Source organism: Gymnoscopelus braueri (assembly GCF_963280865.1).
Source record: "Gymnoscopelus braueri genome assembly, chromosome: 9".
Taxonomy (NCBI): Eukaryota; Metazoa; Chordata; class Actinopteri; order Myctophiformes; family Myctophidae; genus Gymnoscopelus; species Gymnoscopelus braueri.
In genome coordinates this window covers 30,411,071-30,431,744 of record NC_137610.1, presented here as the reverse complement: position 1 = coordinate 30,431,744, position 20,674 = coordinate 30,411,071, and the positions used below count along the sequence as shown (strand labels likewise).

The window sequence follows — 20,674 nt, the reverse complement described above, 5'->3', positions numbered from 1 at the left end:
TTATGTGAATTAGTTGATGCATGATGATTAAAATTACACAAATACTTAACTTATTATTTTGTAATTAAGCATGATTTATCAAAATGCATATGCACATGCTGTTTAAAGGGAATGTACAGTACTATACGCATTGAACACCCTCTTCACTGCAAACCTTTCAAGGACAAGTCTTTGGTATCTATAAGTGGACAGATGCTGCATATGATTCATATCAATATTTTGGACGCAGCACCTAAAATAAGTGAGTTAAGTACAGTATCTGCAGGGCCTGTATGGAGTCTGAATACAAATGGCTCCCACCACACATCACCTGACTCATTGGCAGAGCTTTATGCATATGAGTCAGACAGCCAGCTCACAATCTTTATACACATACGGTACTGTACACCCTGTTATTATTTTTGTTGGGGCCCCCACCTGACAAGAGTAGTAACATGTTAAATGACCGTGGGAACAAATTTTACTGAAAAGGTTAAACAACCCTGACTATACAGACCAGTGGCTCTCATAGACAACAGCATACAGTACATGCAATTTCACTTTGGCAATGCAGTGATAAAATGCAGGTCACTTGCAAAGAGAAAATATACAGTATTGTCTGTTGCCATAAATAAGGAAATTAGTGATACAAATTGTGCAAAAAAGCAAATGTATGGTGTCCTCATGTTTTTGTCAAATGAGAAATCCATATTCTTATTTACTTGACCCCTCACATTAAAATGGACAGAAGAGAAGTAACACTATGTCTATATGGAAAACCTGTGCAAAGATACATTTGAGAATTGGTGCTATTTTAACCACTATCTTTACCATGGTAAGCCAAGAACAAAAGGCATCTCAGTGGATTTTGCTGTGTCTTGAATCCATATTTTAGCTCCTTACAAAAGAACACCCTTTTTTTCTATTTTTAGTTTTTCCTTTTTTTGTCAAGGGCATCCATTTTTGTAACACTAGAGGCTGGCGTGGTAGTATTTGAGATGCCCATGGTCTGTCTTTAAACAGACTCAAAATTGGGCACGTAACATGTTCTTATACTTATCTAATACTTTACTGTATGTATGTATTTTATATATACCTGTATATATATAATACCTGTATATTTAAATATATATATATAATAAATATATATATATGTATATTCATATATACAAGAACACCAGGTTATTTATAGGAAGAAAAAGTCAGCTCTACAAGCAAAAGCTCGCTCACACAAAGACTAAAGTGCTTACAAACTGGAGCCAGGGGCCTAACATGCAGCTTTTGCAGTCTCCAGCCGGCGTAATGGTCAAGACTAATGGAATCTGGTAATTATAGTGCTTTTCATATCACAAACCCCACTTTTGGTAAGTGCAGTCATCAGATTGGATGATTGGTCTGCTTCTAAGTATCACAGGTCACTCCGGTTGGCCCTGGGTATGAAGTTCTTCCCATCACTGGGAAGAAGGCCTTCCCATTGGTCGAGGTATCCAGCCGATTGGCCCATCAGGTTGTCTCATCACTGAAACGCTCAACGTCAGTGATGGAAGACATATTAATTCCAAAGCTTCTCCAAAACATAAGAGCCAGGAAGACGTTTCCAAAGCAGAGTCTGGCCCAATCTGTTCATCCTTCTGTCCTCATACAGATGGTGGCCACGCCCATAGAGCTATTTGATGATTGGTCCACACTGTCAGTGACCAAGAAATACAGGACTTGAGATGTTGAGGTCAATTTCCAAAATAAGAAGATTTGATTGGCTTTGAATTGCTGTCTCATCTAGGTATTGCACAATGTGCCAGAATCGTGGAATCAACACTATTGAGTCTGAAGGGCAGTGGTATCTTATGTAGCCTGAGGATAAGAAGACAAGGAAGTATGATGGTCATTCTCTGGGCATGTATCCACCTGTAGATACACAGAAACAGGCAGGGCTCAGTACAAGAAGAACATGTCGATTGGGAGCACAGAATTCCTCACGACCACAAGATGTAGATGTGGTAAACCCAGAGTAGTGTCCATATTGTTATGATTATTCAGCCAAGTTACTGTTACAGAGTCCGACTATGTCCACTTCTTCAGCTACAGTACTGCCACGCCAATACCTAATCTGAAATCATATGGTTTACTTACCAGCATCAAGGCATGAGATTGGTCAATTATTGCTCTTCACAACCAGTAGTTGGGTAGGCCTCTGCGTCCTGGTTCTGGAACATGTACTATAGAGGGACAAATATCCTTCGGTTGCTGTACTTCAGAGGATAACATTTACTAATTTACTCTGCTAAATGTAAACTTAGAAACCTGCTGACCAGTCTGCTGATATCAGTATACTCTAGTGAATTCCTACAGTTACTTCTGTTGTTCTTCAGAAGACCCTCAAGTGGAGTAAGTAAGTCGATGTATGTTAGAAGGTTTGTCCATCCAACACATTGTTCCCAAACATGTCTCCAAAACTACTGCCTGGATTACCATGACAATTGCTGTGTATCTTAATGCTCTTTGGAGGATGAACCCAACTAAATTTAGTGACCCCATCATGACCTTTCCTCTAGCGCCACCCTTTTTACACTCATTTTCATTTGGGCGTAAGGAGCAGCACAGACTCTAGGGGCTGCTGCTGCTGCACAGACTCTAAGGATGGCAAAGTTGGTCGGTTCAATCCACTCAATCATATGCTGGAGCATAAATTATGCATTAGGACTCACTGATTTAAGGTTGGACTCCATCTCTGTAAAGTTCCACTCAGTCAAAGGCAGGTTTAAATTGAAGGGCTAGAAAGAGAGAAAGAGAAAAAACAGAGAAACAGAGAAACAGAGAAACAGAGAAACAGATTAAAAAATCAGTGTGTGTGTGTGTGTGTGTGTGTGTGTGTGTGTGTGTGTGTGTGTGTGTGTGTGTGTGTGTGTGTGTGTGTGTGTGTGTGTGTGTGTGTGTGTGTGTGTGTGTGTGTGTGTGTGTGTGTGTGTGTGTGTGTGTGTGTGTGTGTGTGTGTGTGTTTGTGTGCGTGTGCGTGTGTGCATGTGCGCATAGTGTGTATACTGACATCCATAGCAGCAGCTCCAGGTTCCACAGTGGTCTGTTGATGGCTCCTCAGCAGGAGCTGCTGCAGGTCCTCTAGGCTCATGTCTACATTCTCCGCTGGATCACAAACCTCCGTCCTACACACACACACACACACACACACACACACACACACACACACACACACACACACACACACACACACACACACACACACACACACACACACACACACACACACACACACACACACACACACACACACACACACACATGCAGATGCACAGTGCCACAGACACAAGTAAGAGTGCGTAGGCTCATCTACCTTACAATCGGATTGTGTCGCTGTTTGTTCAGTGTTTGTCAAAACTCGCCACTGCGCATGCGTATGCACCGCTGTTGCCAGATCGTGCGCGAGCAACAAGCAACCAGCTTCATGAAAAAACACAAAGCTGCGCACTGCGCATGCGTGGACGCACTTTCTCTAACCAATTTACACCCACTTCACGCTTACAAAACCTGGACATGGCAACGTCGCTCATCGTTCTGTGATTGACAGCAAAAGTTGGCCAATCAGGTGGCGAGTTCGCAGCCTGAAAAAATACGAACGGCAGCCATTGTTGGTTGTGCGAGTCAGGGTCTATGGTCAGGGTGCGAGTGCCTTCACCTCTTATTTTAGCTTATTAAACGCTCTCAAACTTCTTCTATGAGGCACGGAATTCACTTATAACATATCGTTTGGATAGAATGTAGTTGTTTCACTTCATATGTGTGGTCAATTCATCATGACAGAGCCTATTTAAAAATAAAAATAAACACTTTTTGGGGGGACATTTCTTCATGAAAAACTAAAAACAGCCGATGGGGTCCGCGATGTGTCACGGGGGTCTGCGATGTTTCGTGGGGGTCCCCAAGACTAAAATAAGTAAAATTATTTTAAAAAATGTAAAAACTTTTTTGGGGGAAATTTTTATCCCACGATTTTTGACCCCCAAAATACGCGAGCCCTCGCTTATTTTTGCGCGGACGTAATTTGTTTGTCATTGTGGTGAATGTTGTGTGTGCTGCTGATGTTTGTTGTGTGCAGCTTAATGTCAGAGTGTTTGTGTTGGAGTGCCTCAGTGCGGCTGCAGAGTTCATGTGCAACATCTTGCATGTGTGGCTGTGGCTTTACAGTTTTCCTTCGCCGTGTCTGTAGGTCACGGCCTGGAGACCCCAGGGTCTCCAGGGACCCCTAAGGGGGGGGCCCAACCCTCTGGGTATTTTTTTTTTTTTTTATCCCATGCTTTTGTACCCCCAAACAAAATTTTCTTTGGGGGGGTTGGGGGGGGGGGGGGTTAGGGGGGGGGGTACTAGAATTCTGCCCGCGTAGCGGGCAGAACTTCTAGTGCTATACAAACTAGAAAGAATGCAAGCACAACTTCAGTCAAAAAGGAACGGTACAACAAAACATGAACAATGTGCATGAACAAACACTTGGACATGCTGTATGTCCACAGACGCCATGCGTGTGTGTGTGTGTGTGTGTGTGTGTGTGTGTGTGTGTGTGTGTGTGTGTGTGTGTGTGTGTGTGTGACAGTGTGAATGCACCCATACACATGTGTTAGTTGTACTACTGTATATGTAGCTAGTTACCTGTCCAGAGCAGCTCTCTTGTTCCGCCTCTCCCCCAGGGAAGCCATCGAGCCCCTCCCCTCCAGAACAGATTGAACCATTGCCACCGGGAGGACAGGGGGTTCTGAAGAGCACACATCGCAGGAGGAAGTCAGTGCTACGGCCTCTGCTCCTGCTCCTCTCCCTCCACCTCTTACTCCTGGACTCACTGGCTCCTCCTTGATCAGCATCGTGCACTTATCTCTATGGATGCAAACCATATTCATCAGTGTTCCTCAAAGGCTGGTCCTTGGTGAAAGACAGAGGCTGTCCTCTAGAGCCCAAGAGGCTCTCCTGGGGCCTTAGAGAATGCCTATAGGGCCTCAAAGGCTATCGTTAGGCTTCAGAAGCTGTGCTAGGGTCTAAGAGACTTTCTTTAGTCCTCAGAGACCTTTTTTAGAGCCTAAGAGACTGTCTTTGAGTTTAAGAGGCTGTATTCGGGCCTCAGATGCTATCCTAGGGCCTGTCAGGGTCTCAGAGACAATCTTAAGGCTTTTAATTTCTATGTCATGCAAAAGAAGCCTCTACCGCTCGGTAATGTTACATCACAAATTGAACGGTTTGTTGACTCAAATGCCGATTCGGGGGCCAATTTTGTTTGCTGGCACATAGGCTACAACAGATACAATTTATACAGTCAGCGACCCCTTCTCCAGCGCCAATTTACCAATGTTAATTTAACTCAGAGAGGGTACAAATGGAACCATATGGACCTGTAATCCATGTATTAGTATCCTCTCGCACTCTGAGTTACAAAAACAATTTTATGCCACCCGGCACTCCCATACTGAACTTAAAGGGATACTTCACTTTCACATAAAATAAACATTAAAAATATATATAAAAAAAAAATGAAAGAAGTTATGGCAAAATAAAGGCCCCCTCACACATTAGTAGGACACTCTAATGCGTGAGGGGGCCATGAATTTTCCATTACTTTTTTCATTTATTTTTAATATATTTTTTAAATGTTTCCCCGGCCCTAAAGTGAAGTATCCCTTTAATTCCTGCTATATACTGTAACTATATAGTTTATGAACAGCTAAATCAGTTCTGTGTGCCCCTGCAAGGGCTTGTGTGTGTTGCCTTTTCCTGTGTTGCTGCTAGTTCTCGTCGGTTGGAGCTGTATGTGTGTAAGACAAAATCTTATTTTTTTTCGGTTGCCAATGCGCGACCGCAACGGCACCTTCCGATTTAATTAACGTTGCAGTAATTCTGATTCTGCCACATGATAGCCTGCAAAATAGTTTTTGGGTCATGACGAGAATAGTTTGGAAAGCGCACATTATCAAAGAAAAGGGTTTGACAACCAATATACAGTATGTCAGCTTAAATAGAGGTTTGGTGTAATAAAATAAATATCTGTTCTATTTGACACTATTTTAGAAATAAATTAAGAATGCCTGCAGTGGTCACTGCAGTAGTGCAACAGAACTATTGTTGGGTACATGCCTCCATGGGGTTATTACTGACAATTGCATGGCACAATATATAGGCTAGTGTGCAAAAAACCTACTATATTTTATTTGCTATACTCATAGCTAAATGAATGAAACTCTTCAGTTGAGTAATGAGTTGTGAATTTACTGTTCCCATTTTTTTCTCTTTGCTATTTTACTTATAGGACGATTACATTGTATATGTAGCCTATTTATTATTGATTTTATTTTATTATCTTTTTGTCTCTTCATTTGAGGTGGAGATAAAGTGATATTGTGATAGTTCTCATACTGTACTCGCCTGGTATCCTCAGGTTGCATCTGGATAGACATACTTGGCTGGGACATGTCAGTGACATCTGAAATGATTGGTCCCCCAGTCAGCCCACCACTTGAGCAAGAGGCAGTTTCATTGGATGGCTGAGGAACAAGAAGAGAGAGATAGTTGACTGGAAGGGAGAAGAGTGTAGCATGGTACTGTATGACTTGATGTGCTGCTTGTTGCCTACCAGGCTAGACTGAATATGGCTCTGATAGTACATTTACAAGTCTCTATTCTAGAGCACAAAGGACATAAATGAGCGTTTGAATCTGAAAAACTCAGTGCTACAGTAAAGGAACAATAAATGTTGTTGTAACATTGTTGTCTGTATTTGGCTCAAGCTCATACCTAAAATTGTAGTCTTGTCCATATTGTCTGACACAAAATGTCTCCCTCTAGTGTCGATGCAAGAAACACTACAACTGTAATCCCGGTGCAAAGTCAGTTTATAATTTGTCTCGTTCTCCTGGCTTTGATCTTTTCTTGCTTTACAACTCTACTCAGCTTAAATCCACGCGATTAAAACAATCTCTTGTAAATGCACAAACCAGACCATAACAGTCCAAGAGTGACCAACGCCATGAACTTTGGGTTCAGGTTTTGTTGTCCTACCAACATCTTGCTGCTTGAATTCCCATACTGGTGTATATACTGTAGTATATCGTCTCTGTTTGGTGAAAACCTGAATGTCCAAAACTGTTACTTTTCAGGATTCAAATTTAAAAGTAGCAGATCTACAAGCTCAAAACACGTTTCGAGCTTGTGGATCTGCTACTTTTGATACTTTTGTATGACACTGTAGTATGTTGACATTTATGTCACCTAATATGACACATAGTACTACACACTAGATCTAGGTAATAATGGGACTCTGTTTTGGTGAATGAGGCTAAAGTATTCTATTTTTTTTTTCTCTTCTGGGGTCCCTGGCACAAACCCTTTTTAGTTGGGGTCCGTGGCCAAATACATATCAATTTGGGGGTCCTTAAACCACTGCTCTAAAGTACTCTAAACTATACTAAACTAAAGTATAGTTAGCTATGCTAATTTCCATTTTGAGTGTAATACTGTGTTTCCATACCGACTGAATGTAGAAGGGCTCGTGGAGGGGCTCCATGGTGTGACTATGGCTGAACTTGGAGGCTGGAGGGCTGGGAGAGCCATCGTCCAACATCAGGGGCCTGTAGTATATAATTGATTGAATAAGAATAAATCGATCAACAAAAAGGATCAATATATGTAGAGTATTGGAAAATCCATGATCCATCTATGGATGGTGTCAGTATACAGTAGTACGGTAGTTAATCTATTGTTTTGACGGTATTTCCTTCACTGAGACACTACATATAAATGCCATGTCCTGTTATGTCACTGTGGTGTACAGGAATGCTTTATTTTCAAACACACTAATCTCGTTTGGAACATGTTTTGTTTAATAATGTTAACATGGGGAGCATAAAGATTGCTCAATCCATGTGGTGAACAGTAACATTTAAACACAACTGCCATTGAAATGTTTAGAAAATGTTTTGCATTCTCTATAATACACATACCCAGATTTTATATTCCCTTTTGAGATAATAAAAGGATAGGAAGGTGATAAGCTTGCACTAATTGAACAGCTGCCATAATCTTCCTATAGGGAAGGAATTCACCATCTTAAACATGAATGAAACGCGGCCACCAAATACGGTTGCTGTGGATGGTTTGGTAGAATTCATTGCTGAGACTGGAGTCTGAAAACAGCGACCTTCGATGGATCACAGAATGTCTGTGTAATGGCAAGGCCAGCTGCGAGTGTGTTTCCAGCCTGCATCCCTCTCCTTACCGATGGGAAATCCCAGCTAGACTACTGTACCATTTTGTTCACGCATCAACGCAAGCTAATTGTCATGTGACAAAGTATATAGGGCTTAAGTAGTTAATGAATGTGTTGATCAGATGTTATATCCTTGTTGTCTTTGTAAATAAATAAAGGTATACTATGCATGGGTATGTGATAAACATTCATCGTTGCCCTCTGTATCTAACACCTTTGTTCAAGATTATAACTGCTTTAATCTTTTTTGGGGTTTCGCTGTTTTAGAGTTTTGAGTATTTTCTGTGTTCTGATTCATGTGTTTTTAATTACTGTTGTATATGGATGACTCTACCTTGAGTATTGTGGTCTGTATTGTTACCTCGGCTACATTGAAAATGAGGGCCTGCCCTTCAATTGTACTCCCAATTCCCTTTCAAATAAAGGTTATGATGATCGAACCGCAACAACGAATGCCAGAGTGACGATTATGTACATCAGTGTCTAATTCAATCATTTCAATACATACATCTCCTTTCTAAAATAGTTAACTTCTTAATTGTAGCACCCAAATCCAACCAGTGTATGTGAGCAAGGCTGCCTTTTCTCACACTGGGGTTGATTCACCTGACACACAGTGACAACGCTGAGCCAGCACTTTTCACACACAGACAACAGCGGGGTCATGCACCCATTTGTGCCTTCATTTGTGAATCTGCGGTGTGTGTGTGCGTGTGTGTGTGTTTCTGTGTGTATGTAACCTGACTCAGCAGTCATTTCCATTCACAGCATTTGTTCAGTGTGTCAGCTGAGTTAGCCCTTCCCTCTGCTCCACTCTGACCCTGTTTGTCTCACTATTGTTGATTTGTTAGTGTGTGTGTGTGTGTGTGTGTGTGTGTGTGTGTGTGTGTGTGTGTGTGTGTGTGTGTGTGTGTGTGTGTGTGTGTGTGTGTGTGTGTGTGTGTGTGTGTGTGTGTGCTCACAGTTTTCTCTTCAGGCCCACAGAGCTGGGCGTGTTGGACTGCATCTGGCTGAACAGAAACTGAATCAGCTGGCAAGGAAAGAAGAGGCACAGCATGAATCAGCACCAGTCCTCTTCCTCTCTCTCTCTCTCTCTCTCTCTCTCTCTCTCTCTCTCTCTCTCTCTCTCTCTCTCTCTCTCTCTCTCTCTCTCTCTCTCTCTCTCTCTCTCAGTGACTCTCACTCTTTAACTAGCACTCTTCTTTCCATTATCATTTGTACATTCACATACAGGGTTGGGCAGATAACATTCCAAGCGTGATATTATATAAGTAATGCAAGTAACCTAATAAGTAATTAGTACAGGAATGTAATCAAATCACTTTCTATACATTGATTACAATCACAATCAATCACGATTACCTACAATCACATATAACATCACATGTTACGTTTGAAATGTACATGCACTCACACACGCACACACACGCATTCGCATGCACACACGCGCGCACACGCGCGCACACACACGCACACGTGCACGCACGCACGCACGCACGCACGCACGTACGTACGCACGCACGTACGCACGCACGCACGCACGCGCGCACGCACACACACACAGACCTTGTTCATTACTTTCTGCTGCTGTGTGTGGTTCTGTCTTAGTGAGACCAACTCTCTCCACAGCACCTCATTCTGCCTGGAGGGGAGGAGAGAAAAGGTGAAGTTATAATAGGTGATTATTACAATAATGATATTTAACCACTTGAACCCCAGCATCCCCATTCTCAGGGGGAACATTCCCCAATGTGTCACGTTGCAAACTACAAGCGTAAATCTGCTATTTGTGGTGGAGAAATTTAGTGTAGATTGAAAAAACTGTGCACCAAGTACAGTTGCAACTCAGCTCTGTTTAACTAAGTATAGAGGTATCAAGCTGTTAAACAGCTCATTATCGGCTTTCTCTTTCCCTGTGGCCAACAGTTCTTGGCAGATTTACCAGAATAGCTACCTTGACACGCACGCACGCACGCACGCACGCACGCACGCACGCACGCACGCACGCACGCACGCACGCACGCACGCACGCACACACAAGTAAAAGTATGGAATTCTAAATTTACTTCAGTAACAGTACAAAAGTATTGGTGTCAAAATGTACTTAAAGTACCAAAAATTGAAAGTATTATGCAGAATGTCCCATTTCACAAGTTTTCAAATGTATAAAAATCTACAAGCTCACAATGTGTCGCATTACAACACATTGTGAGCATGTAGATCGGCTATTTTCAAATGGCGAAATGTATATAGGGCTGAAATGGTTAATGTATGTTTTGTAAATAATTGTAGTGGAGTAAAAGTACACGATTTGCCTCTGAGATGAAATGGAGTAGAAGTAAAAGTACCTCAAAATTGTACTTAAGTACAGTACTTGAGTAAATGTACTTCCCACCACTGCACGCGCACACACACACACACACACACACACACACACACACACACACACACACACACACACACAACCACACACACACACACACACACACACACACACACACACACACACCTGCCCATCAGTTGTCAGGTGAGCAGGTGAACATTCTCTTCACTCGTTATGAACAATGCAATTACAATATGGACACAAAGCAGTAGGCCACACAATGGGCACACGGTGGTGACGTGTAGCAACAATGGGCTGTACAGGCAAAGTCAGGTGTGAGTAATTGGTTCATACTTAGTGGTGGTTGGGGAATGGGGGCGAGGGGTGTTAGCGGCAGGTGTTGCTGCACTCTCCGTTTTCTCCCTTAAAATGTGCATCCAATGAGAGATTTCAAGCACCATTCATTCAAACTCTATTTCCTCCCAGCCCTTGGTATAATTGCGTTAATTGATATTTGTTAGTCATGCTTGTTTGTTTTGGTTTCAATTTGATAAAAGAAATTGCGGCTCACTGAGCCAAGGATATGTAATGACGTAGGCTATTATGGTTTAATTAAAATTTCACAAAATAATCCTTCCTTGAGGCTATATTTCAAAAGCAAAACAAAAGACTTGTTTGACATTTGGAGCTTTGTCTTGTGTACAGATTACAGAATAGCTTAATCCTTACATAGTGTGTAGACAGACACAAGCACACAGTACAGATAATCTCATGTGTATGTGTATGTGTACGCACATACGCATACGCATACTCATACGCATTCGCATACGCATACGCATACGCATACGCATACGCATACACATACACATACACATACACATACACATACACATACACATACAGTACACATACACATACACATACACATACACATACACATACACATACACATACACATACACATACACATACACATACACATACACATACACATACACATACACATACACATACACATACACGGATACTCGTTCACAGGTGTCTGTCTACAGTCTCGGACAACAACAAATAAAACGTTAATTGTGATGATCATGATGATATCATCATTATTATTATTTTTTTGTGAAATTTTTATTAAAAAAAATTAGCAGCAATAAAGAGAGAGTGTACGGAATGTGATGTGGGAAATATGCAGTATAGTAATTTATATACAACTATACTATAGCCTTATCCATATGCAAAGTAAAATATGTGCAGGGGATTTGGTCCCCAAAATGAAAGAGAACAAAATCATGTGTGCCAGATGTTTGACCTGCCAGTTTGAACACTGCTCATGGCTCTGATTGCCTGAGGGAAAAAAAGAAAGAAAACTCTCTCTGTGGTGACCGTGTGACAACGCAGGTGCTCGCCTGACCTCAGCGACATAAACAGTCCATTGTTGGGGTGGTACTTGTCCTTCAGAAACCTTTTAGCTCTGCTCAAACACCTGCCAGTGTGTGCATCCTGTAGAGAGGGGAGGGAAGTCCAAGCGCCCCACTCCCTGCAGGGCTCGCTGGTCCTGGGAGTAGTTATTCCCATACCAGATGGTGTAGAAGGATTTCAGGACTGTCTGTGAGACATTGGCCTTCCTTGCCACAGTATCCATGTACTGCATATTGTCCACGATAAATTCTCAGTGATGGGCACACCGAGATACTTGAAACTTCTCACCCTCTCCACTGGTGTCCCAGTGATCATAAGGAGGGTGTAGGTCCTCTGCCGTAGCGCACAAAAGTCGTGATCATCGCGTTTTGTGATTGGGCCCACCACCATTGTATGTCATCAGGAAACTTGATGATGGTGGTGGAACTATTCCTGGCCGCACAGTCATTATGTGTACAGTGAATACAGAAGAGACTTGGCACACAGCCCTGGGCTCCAGTCCGGTGTTGAGGGTGAGGGTGGTTGAGATGTGACTGCTACCTTGACTGATTGGGGTCTGGCAGGACCCAGGCACACACACAGAGGAGTTCAGTCCCAGGATAGCCAGTTTAACAGCCAGCCAGTGCTACTGGGTGGTTGTCATTCAGGCCGGCTGAATAGTCATCCTTGGGTATGAGGGGTTGAATATAGTGGTGAAGGGGCGCCGATGGCCTAGTGGTTAAGGCTGCATACCACATATAGCTCTAATGCAGCCTGACAGTGAGTCGCGGGTCACTCCCTGTCTCTCTCTACCCGTTTCCTGTCACCCCTCATTGTACGATCCAATAAAGGCAGAAAAAAACCCAAAAGAAAAAAAATATATATAGTGGTGGTGAACACTGGAGCTACAGTAGGAGATCAGCACAGGTCTTGACAACTCTCCCAGAGATACCATCTAGGCGGCTGCTTTCCTGTTTCAACACTTTCCTCACATACATGCTCTGACTGCCAGGCTAGCATTGTCTCGAAACTTGCACAGAAGGAACTCATATTATCTAATCCATGATTTCTCTTAATCCTTGCCACATGCATTGTCATTCTGTTGGAATTGAGTTTCCACTTTGTCCTTACTCGACAAGCATTTTGCTCTCCGCTTTATATTCCCTCATATCTCCAGACAAATGAAATGCACACTTCCAGAGCAACACGGATTGATCTGTTGAGCCATGGTTTCTTGTTAGCATCTTCTTCGGTCTCTGGTTAATTTATCACACGCCCAGCCTTTATTTACCATGGGTGAGGGGAGAGATAAAAATAATGCATGGGTGATAAACTTTCCTTGGGGTTATATGGCAGCTGACCTATCTGTGCAGCTAAATTACCCATGCTGAACTGGCACTGTTCCGATCTCCCTGCTTAAGCAATTTATCATGTCAAACATGGAAAAACTATAGGCTGCTGTTCGCTAGAATTCACAGCTGAGGGGACAGTGGCCTTTATCTGGGTGCAAAGGAACCAAAACGCAGAGAGGAAAACAGCGACCTTCAGCAGTTCACGGAATGGCTGTAGCGTATACCAACGAAGGTGAGGCACACCAGCAACACACCTTCTGGTTCTAAGCCAACTCACTCCCCACACTGTCAGGGAATTGCACCAGGACTATAACATTTTGTTCATTGAGAAGTAATCTATATTCTATTCTATGTGTGTTGTAGTGTTGATCGAGTCCTATTTGTTCATCCTTTTGAATAAATAAGGCCTTGGGTATGTGCTAAACAAATGATCAACTGCCAATGGTATTATTCAACCTCACACAGGCAGCATCATAACAAAGCGGGTCGAGCTGATTTGCCTGTCCTCATTTGGATAAGCTCAGACAATGATGAATGCCTGGGTGGGATCATCAATTTTTACCCTTTATCTTTGTGCAAAATAAAGTTGAAAAAAGTATTTTGTGTCAATTTAAGTCTGAGTTAAATTAACACAGATTTAAACTAGAAATGGGTGCTACACAGAGTGCATGTCTGCCAGGTTGGGTGGCCTACCCACTACCCAGTGCGGTTTAAGGTGCCCTATAGTGAAAGCACTTTTGGAGGTTTTGCGCCCCTCAACATGCATTTCCAATTTGGGGTTGATCGGATGTTGCGGTCATATGTGGTGTTTTTTGCAAGATATAGGCCCCTCCCACTAATTCTGCAAGCAAACAGAATGGAATATTCAATACCTGTTCGAGGCTCATTGTCATATGTCTCCTATCTAGGTCATTTGGTGAAAAAAGCATGTTTCTGCAACAGTGATATTTACAGCCTTTGAGATCCCTATGGGTCTAAGTGAAATAGATTTGGGTACTGCGTGGGACTCCCTCAATGTGTGATTAGAATTTGGGGTGGATCTGCATTCATTATTTTTTGCATTTATTTGTAAAATAGGCCCCTACCGCAACCTTTGGAAGCACATTGTAGCCAATCGGTATGGAATATGAAAATGTTGAAAGGGGAAAATGTTTATCACATGACTCCAGAGATAATGTGTAGTGATTAGTGTGAGTTTTGGAGAAAATCTGTTGGAGTAAAAAGTGTGTTTTCAAGAAAATGCAAAGTGGCGTAAAATGGTGAAAATGGCCGGCGCCTATATGGAGAATTGAGTCATGATCCAAGGAATCCAGAAAGAAATCCCCCTTGTAACTTGGATTGTACAAACTATGGTTCAAGAGTTATAGGCCAAAACATAGAGAAACATATGACTTGGGATCGAGTGTCTTCCTTGGCCTACTGGCAGAATATGCAAAACCTTTGACGCAGATCGGTCCAGCGGTTTATACGATTAGCTCTGGAATCCCCCACATACTCACACACAAACACACTGACATGGGTGAAAACATAATCTGTAACTTCCGGCTTAAAGTGACTCACTGTTTCATGTCCTGCATCTGACACTCCATGTTGTCCTGTTGTGTTCTGAGGAGCTGAACTTCATACAGAAGTTTACTCAGGTCCTCCTGACGCACTTTACTCTCCTCACTTTTCACTATGGACACCTGGATACACAAATACAGAGGAAATGGTTTTGTGATAAACATAATACATGCAGGTAGGATTTTTTTTGGTGTGCCGTAGTGGTGCAACTGATTCTGTTCCCACTCTGAGCAGCTTCCCATAGGGTTGTGTTTCATACACTAACTTGTTAGATATTTACACACAACACAGTTTTAAATGGAGTGAAGCAAGTTGAAAACACAAGGGCATGAGCATGCAGTGAGCAAACAAGGACCCATAAATTGTCATATGAGACAGTAGTGGACACAATTAGGCTTACACAAAGTATTCTCACACCTGTGCTGTCAAACAGGTGAAGACTTAATGGGTTGGATTTGACCATCGGTCAACGTTTGACATGAGGGGACGCCTGCAACGTCGCATGTTGATGAGGACGAGATCATTTACGATTCTGTCCCTATCGGTACGCAACTCGAGTCGGCTGAATCGGACTTCGTGGCTCAAGGTCATTTCAGACGGCAGTGGCAAACCTGCTTTGTTTTAAGTTGTTTTTTAGCAGAGTCATCAATCTCTTAAGTTGTTGGCTAAGGTTTGAGAACGGCACTTCCGCATTCCATTGTGGACGGGATAACATACCAGGATTGTTGTAAAATGAAATGACGGGGCTCCCGTCACTGTCCCGTCACAACTAATGTTGACGGATGGTCAGATCAGATGTTGCCTCAAGCCATCACTATAGTACGTAAGAGTGAGAGTATGTTGACACATGGCCTACACCCATTCGCACATGCACAGACAGACACAGCATCTGGTCATTGTGGCCTTTCCTTCACACCAAATCTTAACCACTTAAGCCCTATATACTATATATATATATATATTCACCAAAATAGCCGATCTACTAGCTCATAACACATCGCATTGTGATGCTTTATGAGCTTGAAATATGTGCTATTTTGGATTTTTTTAAATTTGTTTAGGACAACATGGCATGCCCAAAATAGGGATGCCAGGTCGAAGGTCAATACATTTATTTGTATATTCACAACTTTGGCCACATATTGTACAGTATATAGACCATGTTGCCTGTAACAAATGTGTTTGTTTATATTTTGTCTAAGTTATTATAACATTAGCATATTTATCAGAATAATTGAGTCACGGTTGGCTAAACATCATTGCACGGTTAAAAATTTTAATTTTGCTCGTAAATCTCCAGGGATTATTTTTGGCAAGACTTTTCAAACCAATTAAAATGCAACAACAACATATCTTTGACAAAACAAACTACACAAGTATATTTTGTGTTTTGGATTCTTCAGCTATTTTCTAATATTTTCTGCTATTTTCAATGCCGTCCTAAAGCGTTGATGTCCTCACTAGTGTAGTAATGTGTGTGCGTGCGCGTGTGTGAGTGTGTCTGTCCATACCTTTCTTTTGATGTGCTCCAGGAGGTGTTCATGTCCTTGTAAGAAGTAAAGGTGTTGGAACTCAGTGTCGTCCCTCTCTGGCTTCACCAGACCACTCTGTTCAATGTTCACCACCTTACGGAAACCATCTGACACACACACACGCACATACACACACACACGCACGTACGCACGCGCGCACACACACACACACACACACACACACACACACACACACACACACACACATACACACACACACACACACACACACACACACACACACACACACACACACACACAAACACGCAGGCATGCTTGTATTACTATCCTTTAGGACGTGCACACATACGCTACTTTAAGTCAAACAATCTGATGGCTAATGACACCCAGTAAAAAATTAAGACTTACTTTAATAGCACATTCGTTACAGTCGAATAAGAGTTTTATATCACATAAATTTGCATTCATGAATACTGATTCAAGCCTTGCATCAATTTATTTTTGCCATTTGCTTTTGCATACTCAAGAGCAGCTGGCTTTTTCCACAGTTCTTCATGTAAAACACAGGCTATTTATGACACGCAGTAAACTAGTCTGACGTTTAACACTGCTATTTGAGGGGTGTGAAATCTTAAGGGAGAGGAGAGGAGAGGAGAGGAGAGGAGAGGAGAGGAGAGGAGAGGAGATCTACTCACACATGTTGAGCTGTCGAACAAAGCTAGCCATATTATTGTGTTTGAAGTATTTGGGTAGAACTTCCTTGGCGAAGCGTCCTTGGTCAAAAACATGGAAACTAGTCCCAGTCTGAAGAAAAAAACAACAACAACAGAAATAGAAACCTTCATTGTAATTGGAAATGCACCTAGCAGTAGCCTACCTTAGGTAGAAGAGAGGACACGATATTCTTACATGCAACTTCAATGTTTAAAGTGTTCATCTACATATCTACAAGCTCACAGTGCATCCCATCACAACATGTTGTGAGCTTGTGGATCTCCTATTTTTGGTGCACAACACTGGCATGCAAGTAAGTATGAATCAGTTTTAAAGCTGCAAGCCGTAACTTTCACGCCCCCCCCTGAGTGAGCACCAACATTCCTACGGAACAGACAGCCCATTAATTTGGGCGGAGGATATATCGTTTTGAGCTTCATGCAATACCACTTGTCAACCAGTGGTACTAACACCTGTCCACGAATTCTAAATGTCTCAATAGAAGAGCAAGTAGACCACCTACAACCACCACAGCTGTGTTAGTTATATTGTATTAACATATTCTACCATATAGATTGATAAAAAAAAGTTGTATTCAAAAGGTTAAGCTTTTTCCCTGTATATGGCCTCTTATGTGCATTGGTGATCTCACCTGTTTCTGTTTTCCTTAAAAAAATTATACAAAAAAAAAAAAAAAAATTAAGCTTTAAGACGAGCTATGCCGACATACTTTATCTGCATGTTATTTTGCCGTTTGTGTTATTTTTCAGTGAAACTGTGTGTGCTGCTGTTTTGGCCAGAACTCCCTTGCAAAAGAGATTTAAAAAAGAAGAAAAAAGTATTCTAATTTCCTGTTATTGTGCGTTTCCTTTGCTTAAAGGTAGGGTAAGAGATATTTTTTTGTTACGATAAGTGTCAACAAGCTCTATCTTCTGATAGTAACAGGAGTCTCCATGTCTCTCCAGCTCTTTATTTAACAGAAAATAAATTTCCGGTCAGGATACCAATTTGATCCAATCAGGAGAGAAGTGATTACACATTCTCTCTCCACATTCATTAGCAGACAAAATTGGAACTGGAACAACACTATAACATTAAAGCTGATAAATGGGTACTCTCTCCTGATTGGCTGAAAATTGGCCACCCACCTGAAGATGTATTTTCTGTTTATTAAAGAGCTGGAGAGATGGGGAGACCCCTGTTACTAAACAAACACTCTATAGCAATGATTACAATCAGAATATAGAGCTTTAACTTTTAACCAAAACATACCACTTACCCAACCTTAAATGTTTTATGTAAAGCACATTGAATTGCCTTGTGCTATACAAATAAACTTGCCTTGCCTTACCTTGCATTCACCTTATGTTGTTGATTTTCCTTCATTTTGAGTGTTTCTCTAGCAGTGGCAAAACGAATACGGTATATAAAGCTCATACATGACAATGATCTGCTATTAAAGGAGTTTATTTGAGATCATCTGTAGGCCTACTTTGCATGGAAATGAATGAGATGATGAAAACATTCATCATCATAATCTGCGAGAAAATGTGAAAAGTCATGTGCCATGAAAGCACAGAAAATGACGTTTAATTACTATAATGTCAATCTGCTACCCCTCCAAGTCCAAGGCAACATTAATTAATTACATTTTCACTACACATTATTTTCACATTAATGCTGTTCAAAAGTATGTTCAGTATCATTTTCATATTTGGCATGCCAAGTATACATTCAAGTGAGCAATACAGTTATAAGGACATTTAGTTCTCAATTATGTGCAGTTATATCGATTAAACTTATGCTTGCTTTAACAATACATCATTTAATACACTCAAATCAACAGTTAAATGCTCAGCTAGCCTGTTTTGACTAGTGGTGACTGGTGAGATAAATCGTAGGTCAATAGAAGAACCTTGAAATAAACCAAAACCTTTTGAAATTCCTACAGCTGCAGTATTCTTTTATTGCTTAGAGCAGAATAGACAAGCAATGTATCAACAAGTTGAACAGCGATGTCTGCAGCATAACCTTACCAGCCATATTGATGTTCATACAGAATGGAGTGATCTTATAGTTGCCTCTCATAAAATCACATATACTTTTACTTCTAAAGTTTTTGTCCTTTACTTTGAATATCTCTGTTTTATACGTTTCAAAATCAGATATTTGCCTCAGGTCTAGTCCTAAAATGGCATTCTTAGTCAATCCTATGACGATGTTAATTATGCCAGACACCTAGCCGAGCTAGGTGTCATCTTAAAGTTAGTTTACTACACTTCATTCGAAGCAATGTGGCAGACAAAAATGTGAATTTTTTAGATGACATTAACATTTTAGACTGAGGAATGCATTTTAGTGAACAGTGTTTTCAGCCTCTAGTCTACACAGTAAAAACTAACACATAGAGTGTACACATTTTCAATTTATACACTCTCAACACTAGTTAAAAGAACACGTGAAGATGTTACTGTGTAGGCAGATGACCAGTGCGGGATGTGACTGACAAGTAATTCAATTCAACAGATACACATTACTTTCTGGTAGCCTATTATTCAAAATAACCGAGTGTAAATTGTCCCTGAAGCTTAATGTTTAACCTGGCAACACAATTCTAGGCCGTGTGAGGGATAACCCATATGTTTAATTCTAAGCAGATTAACAGAGATATCTCCTTGAATTACAGTGTACTGTCAGGCATTGAGGCAAGAAGAAAAAAATGAAACTCACAGCACTCCAGCAGATGAGGTGGTTGGTATCTGGATCCTCGACCAAGGTCCACAGCTTGGTGAGAAATGCTGGCACATTGCTGGCATAGCCGCCATCTACGCCCATCGCACCTGGAGACTCTTGCATGATGCCACGGTTCGACCCCCAAGGCCGCAACAGGAAACCAAACGTGTGTGTGAGGTGGATTGTGTGTGTGTGTTTGTGTGTTAATGTTTGTATTTGCGTATGTACAATCCCAGGCTAGACCATTTTGAGACATTCCATTGTTAATAAGTATTTCTGTTTGTCCTCTTCTGTTAGAATTGCTCTCTGCACTGCTTTCTCGTTTCTTAATTTTAACACAATTTACTCCCACGTCTTTATGTTTTCTTTATTACTTTTCCTCGCAGCTGACACTCTTTTGGCTTCTCTTCTTTTCGTTCCTCCTTCCTCCTCGCTTCCTTACTACTCTATGTAACTAATTTCTGTCTCCATGCCCTCTGACACACACATACTGCTCACCCAACTGGCTGTCATCACAGTAGGCAAGCGTCAGCACAAACTACAGTATCATCACACACACACACACACACACACACACACACACACACACACACACACACACACACACACACACACACACACACACACGTTCCATTCAGGCCCACCCCCTGGCCCCCACTAACAACAAAGGGACAGCCCATTCAAACAATACAGCGGCCACACAAAAGCTGAGAAAATTGCCTACTGTCCAACCAAGACAACTAATAGCACACACAGAGAGTAGAAAAAGATTGTATTCAGATGATTATTATAAAACACCAAGTTGTTGCAAAGTTCAGCCCCAGTTGGATATCAACTACTGAGCAACCACTAACTGATCAAA

The 20,674-nt window shown here is 41.6% G+C and overlaps 1 protein-coding gene across 1 annotated transcript; it reads right to left on the bottom strand.

Annotated features, from left to right (window-relative positions):
- Positions 1–1,186: 1,186 nt before the first annotated feature.
- On the bottom strand, positions 1,187–20,358 carry hsf4 (heat shock transcription factor 4). The gene is made up of 13 exons (XM_080437869.1): positions 19,810–20,358; positions 17,061–17,169; positions 16,384–16,511; positions 14,870–14,994; positions 9,800–9,875; positions 9,196–9,263; positions 7,496–7,595; positions 6,385–6,512; positions 4,636–4,857; positions 3,023–3,137; positions 2,685–2,750; positions 2,110–2,195; positions 1,187–1,830 (listed from the first exon to the last, which is right to left on the bottom strand). Exons 1-12 carry the CDS (start codon positions 19,933–19,935, stop codon positions 2,136–2,138), a joined length of 1,323 nt encoding a protein of 440 aa, XP_080293995.1. The 5' UTR covers positions 19,936–20,358; the 3' UTR covers positions 1,187–1,830; positions 2,110–2,135.
- Between the last annotated feature and the right edge of the window lie 316 nt (positions 20,359–20,674).

Coding starts and splice junctions, on each gene's coding strand:
- hsf4 (XM_080437869.1), bottom strand. CDS start 19,935: ATGCAAGAGTCTCCAGGTGCGATGGGCGTAGATGGCGGCTATGCCAGC. Junction 17,170..19,809: donor ACCTCATCTGCTGGAGTGCT/GTGAGTTTCATT, acceptor TTTTTTCTTCAG/ACTGGGACTAGTTTCCATGT. Junction 9,264..9,799: donor AGCAGAAAGTAATGAACAAG/GTCTGTGTGTGT, acceptor TTTCCTTGCCAG/CTGATTCAGTTTCTGTTCAG.